Source organism: Oncorhynchus clarkii, chromosome 1 (assembly GCF_045791955.1).
Source record: "Oncorhynchus clarkii lewisi isolate Uvic-CL-2024 chromosome 1, UVic_Ocla_1.0, whole genome shotgun sequence".
Lineage (NCBI taxonomy): Eukaryota > Metazoa > Chordata > Actinopteri > Salmoniformes > Salmonidae > Oncorhynchus > Oncorhynchus clarkii.
This window is the reverse complement of record NC_092147.1, coordinates 66,799,077-66,807,498: the sequence shown is the minus strand read 5'-3', so window position 1 is coordinate 66,807,498 and position 8,422 is coordinate 66,799,077. Positions and strand designations below refer to the sequence as shown.

Genomic DNA, 8,422 nt, shown 5'->3' with positions numbered 1-8,422 from the left:
AGTAGTTGCATGGAGCTCAAATGGAGTGCTCGTCCCCAACACGCCAACCTCTCTAGAGCCCTCGAGTCGCACCACTTCTTTCCTAGTGTGCATGATATAGCACATGCACAATACACGAGACTTGCAACACTTTACTTGGCCCTAGTGAGAGTAGGTCATTGAGATGCAAACCTCCCCTTGACGACGCTCAGGGTCACGGTCTAGGACAGCCAGCTGCTTAGCCTTCGAAGGTTGCTGATACTGTTGCCATGGCAGACTCTTTTATGCCAAGTTTGAGGAAGTTTAAAGACCACTCACATTTCAATGTACCTAATGTACCCTGACTGCTAGCTCTAATACCACTATTAGAAAGCTAATCAAGGTTAAATACGATATGCTTCCTTATTGAAATTGAATTGACTTCTCATCCCTTATCCAAACTCTTAACTACCCTACTCTCTAAAGCCCTATTTATACCTGGTTCTAACATGCATCCTTTGTCCTGATCTTGTCCACATTGTGATTGTACCAACATTTTTACAGGTGTAGATTAGGAGATGGAGCTTGTCTGGATATCGAAGAGGCCTGAACAGTAAAACCATTTAAATCATCATTATCCAGCTCTTTAAAATCATCAACAGGTGATGCAATTGATTTATGGCTTCAATGTGTCTTAAAATAAATATTATTTTGAAAGAATGAAATCATTTGCATTTGAGGGACCAGGATATCTGGTCACAATGCAGACAGTGGACAGGTAAGACCTTTTACTACCAGATGTCGATACAATGGCTACAATGTGGACATACAGATTTCAAAATGTATAGGTAAAATATCGACTTTAATATTTTCACAATAAATAGGCTAACGTCAATCCATATTAAGTATGTTATAGATCCAGTGTAAAAAAAACGATTCATATTGAAATGACATTATTCCGACCCCCCGCCCTACTGTGAAGGAAAATATTCTGATGTATACACTTTTAGAACTTTTCCTGTTGAAAAACAATATCCCACATATAAATATTATAATGTACACACACAGGGGTGAAAAAAACGTTTTTTAGACAAGTGCAAACTTCATGGGCCTTTTCCCAATTAGATGTCCTCACCTCCTGCGTCCTCTCACCTCCTTTTGCTAAAGGTCAAAGGTAATCGAGGAGAGTTGGCGTGGAAAATTAATGTGGATGGAAAACCGCTTGCTTTAAATTTTATTTAACCTTTATTTAACTAGGCAAGTCAGTTAAGAACAAATTCTTATTTACAATGACAGCCTAACCCAGCCAAACCTGGACGACACTGGGCCAATTGTGAACCACGCTATGGGACTCCCAATCACGGCCGGATGTGATTCAGCCTGGATTCGAACCAGTGACTGTAGTGTCGCCTCTTGCACTGAGATTCAGTGCTTTAGACTGCTGTGCCACTCGGGAGATGACCCTTCACCCTTCTCGCATCCTTAGGCAATGATGTTTACGGGGTTGATCCCAAAATAAGTATGTTAAGTGATTTTAAAAAGTTCAGTTGTGCAAGACATTGTATAGATAAAACAATGAGTAACATATATATTTTTTTGTGTGCATCTTTCTCCTCTGACAAAACAAAAGCTGATTCAAAGGTGTGGCAGATTTTCTAAACTCTTCTGTTGTAGGATACACGAGTATCCTCAATGAAAGGTAGGCGGGGGAGGACACTATTCTGTTTGCCTACTAATGAAATGACACACTCCTCAACCACTTATTGGTTTCCGGGTCACAGAGGGGAGGATGGTACTTTGCCCAAACAAGAATCTCCAATGGAGTAGGTCATTGGTCTGATGGTGCCTTCTGATGTCATTGGCCTCCCCCTTGCTTGCAAGAATAAAGACCATAAGAGGAAAGGCCACCAATTGAGATGTGCCTTTTGTTAAGTAAATCATGTGATAAATGAGCTAAAATGGAGACTGGAGTAGGGCTTTAATAAATAAGAGTCACTAATATGCAGGATAACAGCACCATATGCTGGTATGCATATTCTTAAGAACAGCATGTACCTGGGGAGACTTCCAGGCAGCCTCCAGTCCAAAAGGCCAGGGGCTACATCAGGAAGGTGCAATGTTAGAGAACATTCTGATAGAATGTACCCTTCGCCAAGCATCGCCCCAGAGTTTTGGCCAACCAATCGCAGTGCTCCAATGGAAAGCAACTGCTGTGGAGTGGGACACTTTATTCAAGCTCTCGTTTCAAACACATGAAAGCAGTGGAAAAATGTGATTTTTCTTCAAAAACGGATTAAATGGCTAAATAAATTAACAGTGCACCAGGGGGTACTGCGATTATTGTAATGTGGAGCCTGTTGGATTATTTTATACAAAATGATACATTTGTTACATTGTTAGCTCAGCTGGTTAGGTTCCTGTGAAGCAATTGTAATGACAGCCCACCACAACATACCTGAGAGTTCTGATTAGCAAGGGGTAGTCTGTGTTTAATTTTATTGTGTATTAAAAACACAGTTTGAGATCATTGTAAGGGGGGTGGTGTTCTCCACTAGTTTCAATGAGGAATTGGGCTTCCCGGGCGGGAAATGTTGTCCTAAGGTTGCAGCGCGGGGGGGGGGGGGGGGGGGGTCTGCACATATTTTCTCAGAAGAAGCAACATGGTAACACAGACAGGAGCAGCTCATAGTCTTTAATTTAAGTGTCTCAGTGCAGACACTTCATTTCAGTAAATGCCTCAGTTGATCCTGAAGGTTTTTGGAGTGTTCCACACTGTGGAGAAAGCAAGGGGAGATATGGTCGATTGCGTCATCAAGTAGTGTTGTGACTGTATTTGGACAGTGATGCAGGTCGACTAACAAAAAAAGTTCATATTTTGACTTACTTCTTCTGGATGGCCTCTTGTCTGGAAGATAAAACAAAGAGTCATGTAAAGTATGATAGTCATCTCCCTAGTGAATGTTTATTATCCAAGCATAGCAATAAACAAATGGCACATGAGAATCAATTCTGACTATCATGATTACCGGATGCACATTGGTCTATCTTGTCCAAAATAAACTGGGGATAACTTACTGATATTGCAAATGGGTGGTGATGATGGACATTTTTCTCAAACTCTGTAAAACAAACAAATTATGTTTTTGAAGTCCGACAATATCAGTGCTAGATCAGGGTGAACACAGTTCCTGTTACTTGAGCTACTGTAGTGTGGACCTGGATCCCAGTACTACTTACATCCTCTGAGTGCAGAATGGCGTCCTCCTGAATGACCATGTTTCTGGCAGCCTGTCCCAGAAGCTGAAAGAGACATTGAGTAAATAGTTTAAAGTGGCTTCCTTTCCTCACCTCCCTTCCCTCCATAAAGATATAGTAAGAAACTGGACCAGTGAGAATGGTAGCCATAGTTCAAGACATAAATGAAAGAGGCAAGTGAAATAGTTAAGAAAATGACAAAAGGAATTTAGATAGTGGGTCGGGCATATTGAGATGCACCCATCATGTGATGTAGCTGCTATACAAATGAGCTCACTAGCGTTGTCCAGCCTTACTTACTAGTTAACGTTAGCTAGACACAATAACCTTAGCTAGCTAACATCAGTTGGTCAGCGATTCTATGGCTTTTCTTGCTAGCTAGTTAACGTTAGCTGTCGTTGTGGGGCAACCAGCTAGCTAACCAAATGCAGCAAGGTCTCACAAAAAGGTGCTAATCGATATCCAGCTTTACCTCTTGACTCCGTGATCCCTTTAGCACCTGGCGAGTCAGGGCGATCACATCCCCGCTGCAGGAGCCCACTTTATCAGACAACAATCCTTTGACAGATTGACCAAACCGTGGTTGCGACTCCACGGAAGCCATTGCAGCAAAGATTTTTTATAAACAAACAAGATATACCACACAGTGTCGTTTCCAATCGCAGCAAATTAATCATAGTGGGCAGGACAAGCTTGGGGTTGGGCAGAGCCAAGCAAGATCCTATTGGCACATTCTATGGATGTGTTTACATTTTCCAACAGGAAACGCCTACTTTGAAACTTTTGCAAAGAGTAAAGTCTACAAAACTTAGTACACTCTGTTCGTAACAAATTCTAGTTTTGAGAAAGCCATCTTCTCCCACTGCTGGGCACTGGGCTTCCTCTTGGAAACGCAAACCGGATGCTTCAGATTTATACATCCGGTGAACATCTGACTCATTGTTCTATTGGTGATTGCAGTGTTATGACTACGGAATTGCAGCTTGTCATGAAAACGCCGACTCTTAAACAGTCATGAAAACGCCCACTCTTAAACAGCCAAAACATCTTTGAAACCCCAGAAAATAATTGTCAAAAGTCCATTGCCATTATAAGGTTAGGCTATTGGTGTCTCTTGCCTATAATAGGCATTCCTTTATGCATAAAACAGTTAAAAAACTGTTAAACAGTTAGTTAATTCATTTATTCATTGTTGTATTTCGTTAGCCTATTATAGTCTATTTGCAACAATATATATTATTTTATCAAACATCTTTAGTGGGATTAATCCAAGTTAAACAAGCGTATCTTGTTTAAATTGGCATGAGCTGTTAGAGATATCTAAGCTTAAAATATGCAGGGTCAAGGTATGGCATTGAAGGAGCCGTATAAAACCCCTCTGCTCCTCAGTGCTGTTGCTATCGAAGTTCAGTGACACTCTGATAACGACGCCAGCCCCTCTCGGCCCAACATACAGCATGGCGTGGTTTTTGTGCATGTGTGTATTCTCTGTGGTCGGGCTGGGTCTACTGCTCTTGCAGGTGAAACTTCGAAGGTCCCTGGAGACCAGAGGGGGCCCTCCGAGCCTGCCCGTGTTCCCACTCATCGGGAGCCTGTTGAGCCTGCGAAGCAATCAGGCACCGCATGTCCTCTTCCAGAAGCTGCAGCAGAAGTATGGACATACCTATTCTCTAATGATGGGCCCACACACAGTCATCCTTGTCAACCACCACCAGCACGCCAAAGAGGTCCTCCTTAAAAAGGGGAAAATCTTTGCAGGAAGACCCAGAACAGTGAGTGGTTATTTTTTCTTGAACTTGTTTTATTCTATTCTATATGACAGAGATAATTTAAAATCAGCCTGATCACATATTTGCTTGTCTTTGATGCATAATAACATTGATATAATTGTGCCTGAAATGTACATTAAAATAAATGTAATGTGTAATGCAGTGAATTTTTACAGTTAACATTTGTTACATAATCATTGATTGGCATTTCTCACTCCTTATGCTCTCCTAGCCTACATAATAAAATATTTGTTCTTAACAAGGTAACCACAGACCTGTTGACGAGGGACGGTAAAGATATTGCCTTTGCAGACTACGGTGCCACTTGGAGATTTCATCGTAAAACAGTGCATGGAGCCTTGTGTATGTTTGGTGAGGGCTCTGCCTCCATCGAGAAGATTAGTGAGTACCAAACAAAGTTTATATCCATTATAACAATTTGTTGTTGAATCTGACCACTTTGATTCAGGTGTACTGAGAAACCCTCTCTGTCTCTGTATCTGTCTCTCTCTCCCTGTCTCTCTCTCTCTCTCTCTCCAGTCTGTAGGGAAGCTCTCTCCCTGTGTGACACTCTGCGAGAGTCAGGAAGTGCATCGTTGGACTTGTCCCCAGAGCTGACAAGAGCTGTCACCAACGTGGTCTGCTCTCTCTGCTTCAGCTCCTCCTATTGCCGCGGCGACCCCGAGTTTGAGGCCATGCTGCAGTTCAGCCAGGGCATCGTGGATACGGTCGCTAAGGACAGTCTGGTGGACATCTTCCCATGGCTACAGGTACAGTGCAACTTGTTGTTTATAGCCCCCTGGATGGAATGGACCAGTACATCTCTCAGGTTTCCTCAGTGCCTCTATACACGTCTTCTTTTCTCCCTCTTAGGTCTTCCCCAACGCAGACCTGCGTCTCCTAAAGCAGTGTGTGTCAATCAGAGACAAGCTGCTTCAGAAAAAATACGAGGAACACAAGGTAGGCTACAGCAGGTAGGTACAGTAGGCACTTTCCTCTATATAAATAGAATATAGATGAAAGTATCTATTGTAGCTCATCATTTTTTATGAATATCAGGGAAATACCAGTTGCAGCAGGCCATGGTGTATGGCCGTGCTTTACGTTATGCTCCTCAACAGTCGGACTACAGCGATCATGAACAGAGAGACCTGCTGGACGCCCTGCTAAGGGCCAAACGCAGTGCTGAGAACAACAACACTGCCGAGATCACCATGGAGACCGTGGGCCTTAGTGAAGACCACCTGCTCATGACCGTGGGTGACATATTTGGAGCCGGAGTGGAAACCACGTCAACAGTCCTAAAATGGGCAATTGCCTACCTCATCCACCATCCACAGGTACAAAAGCGAATTCAGGAGGAACTGGACAGTGTGGTGGGGGGAGACAGAACCCCCCAGCTCAGTGACAGGGGGAGCCTGCCCTACCTGGAGGCCACCATTAGAGAGGTGCTACGCATCCGGCCTGTTGCCCCTCTACTCATCCCCCATGTAGCCCAAACAGACACCAGGTACACACACATTACTGTTTTGATCTAAAGACGTTTCTTTGTACTGATAGCAAGTTCACTCTGTTCTGTTTCTGTATGTATTTAATTTGCAGTATTGGCAAGTTCACTGTTAGGAAAGGTGCTCGCATCATCATCAACTTGTGGTCCCTGCATCACGATGAGAAGGAGTGGAAGAACCCAGAGATGTTTGACCCTGGTGAGAATGTCTCAAGTTAATAGACTATTTATACCTCATTCTCTGTGTATTAGTGTCCTCAGTCCTCCCTGTGTCCTCAGTTTTCTGTGTCTCAGTCTTTCTCTCTTGTGTCTCCACAGGTCGCTTCCTGAACGAGGAGGGAACAGGTCTGTGCATCCCCTCGCCCAGCTACTTGCCGTTTGGGGCAGGGGTGAGAGTGTGTCTGGGGGAGGCGCTGGCTAAGATGGAGATCTTCCTCTTCCTCTCCTGGATCCTTCAGCGTTTAACTATGACCGTGTCCCCGGGCCAGCCACTGCCCAGCCTGGAAGGAAAGTTTGGGGTAGTCCTCCAGCCGGTCAAATACAAGGTCAATGCCACACCAAGAGCAGGCTGGGAGAAGAGCCATCTCCAGACCTCTTAGACCCCCCCCTCGACCCCCACCCTTACCGAATGACATGCATGGGTGTTAATGTTTAAACACTAATAGTGGTGCATTCGAATTGACCTTGGAATCTCATAGCTCCAGTTGGTCAAGTTGTGAAGATGATATAAATGCGTTCTAGTGCTTTTGAGGTTGGTACAACTCTACAATGAATTAGATTTTTAGCTAGAGCGCTAAACAAGATAGTGTTGCTAATAATAAGTTGGTTAACTAGCTGACAATGTGTCAAACCATAGACTGTATTGGTCAAAGTAGCTTCTTTATCCACATAGCTAAAGGCATTGTTTTACCATCTTTTGGTCGCAAAGGTGACAGGTCATTGATGAAATGTCAGAACTCGATGATACTCAGGTATCATCATTCTGGCCTGAGTTTTTCACTTGGAACTTGGAGGGCATTGACTTGGAGGGCATTGTACTGGCTATTTTGGAGTCGGGAACTCGTATTTCCACATTTCAGAGAGCTCTCGAATGCACCATAGAACATGGAAACAGGCGTGAACTAAGGTTGTGATATATTACGCAGCCCTTGTAATGACTGCTATTTTTCACTGTATTGATGTTGAACAATGCTGTATATTTTTTTGCCTTAATGAGCTGTACTAATGTATTCCGTTACTACTGTTTTACATAATACTGTCTTTTAGTGATGAATAAAAAATCATATGGCACTCTGTTGATGTTTGGTCAATAAAACTAACCACAGTATTTCCAGCTACAGAGAAAATCCAAGTGAGAGCATATTCTTGCAGAGAAGTCCGCTTAGTGGCGCTGGCATCCTAACAATATACTGTCCTTCCAAGTAAGACACACTCACAAAATGGCCTCACTGACAAATACATGTCAACAGCATAAAGCACATGTCATATTCAGCATTCTTTAATATCTATTCATTTGGCTGAGTTTTTGTACAAAAGATTATCAATGTAATATAAATTGCAATTTCCTTCAGCAGATGATAACAAAGAGGAAAAGATCAAAATGCAATTTAGCACGAATGGCTTCTTCAATTGGAAGAAATATATTGGTCTTTTTCTAAAATAATTCCGTATTTCTTCTAAAATACATTGAAATAAAAACAATAAAAAAACTGTCTCTACACCTTGTAATTGGATTTTCAACATTGCAGAACCCACTTTTTTTAAGGGAACCTTAAGTTTACCATTTTTATTTTGAAAATAAAAACAAATCGCATTAACATAATTATTGGCACCCTGGAGCAAGTACTTGGTTGTCCACAGCCTTTGGCCAAGATAACTACAGAATAATGCTTCTTGTAGCTGCAACTTTCTACTGCCAATTTGACCCATTCTT

General features: G+C 42.7%; 2 protein-coding genes across 3 annotated transcripts; one reads left to right on the top strand and one right to left on the bottom strand.

The window, feature by feature from the left end:
• Positions 1-1,180: 1,180 nt before the first annotated feature.
• On the bottom strand, positions 1,181-3,840 carry LOC139411139 (BLOC-1 related complex subunit 7). Of its 2 annotated transcripts, XR_011634573.1 has the most exons (6): positions 3,686-3,826; positions 3,196-3,258; positions 3,034-3,077; positions 2,843-2,863; positions 2,579-2,730; positions 1,181-2,508 (listed from the first exon to the last, which is right to left on the bottom strand). XR_011634573.1 is itself a non-coding variant. In XM_071157019.1 (5 exons), the coding sequence occupies exons 1-5, from the start codon at positions 3,815-3,817 to the stop codon at positions 2,679-2,681; spliced, it is 312 nt and encodes a 103-aa protein (XP_071013120.1). In that variant the 5' UTR covers positions 3,818-3,840; the 3' UTR covers positions 1,181-2,678. The 2 variants fall into 2 exon arrangements, 1 of the variants encoding a protein (XP_071013120.1); XM_071157019.1 differs by having other exon boundaries at positions 1,181-2,730; positions 3,686-3,840.
• An 830-nt stretch (positions 3,841-4,670) lies between these two features.
• Positions 4,671-7,088, top strand: LOC139411130 (cytochrome P450, family 17, subfamily A, polypeptide 1). Its single transcript, XM_071157008.1, has 7 exons — positions 4,671-4,985; positions 5,246-5,384; positions 5,523-5,752; positions 5,856-5,942; positions 6,104-6,492; positions 6,585-6,688; positions 6,808-7,088. The coding sequence occupies exons 1-7, from the start codon at positions 4,671-4,673 to the stop codon at positions 7,086-7,088; spliced, it is 1,545 nt and encodes a 514-aa protein (XP_071013109.1).
• The last annotated feature ends 1,334 nt before the right edge of the window (positions 7,089-8,422 follow it).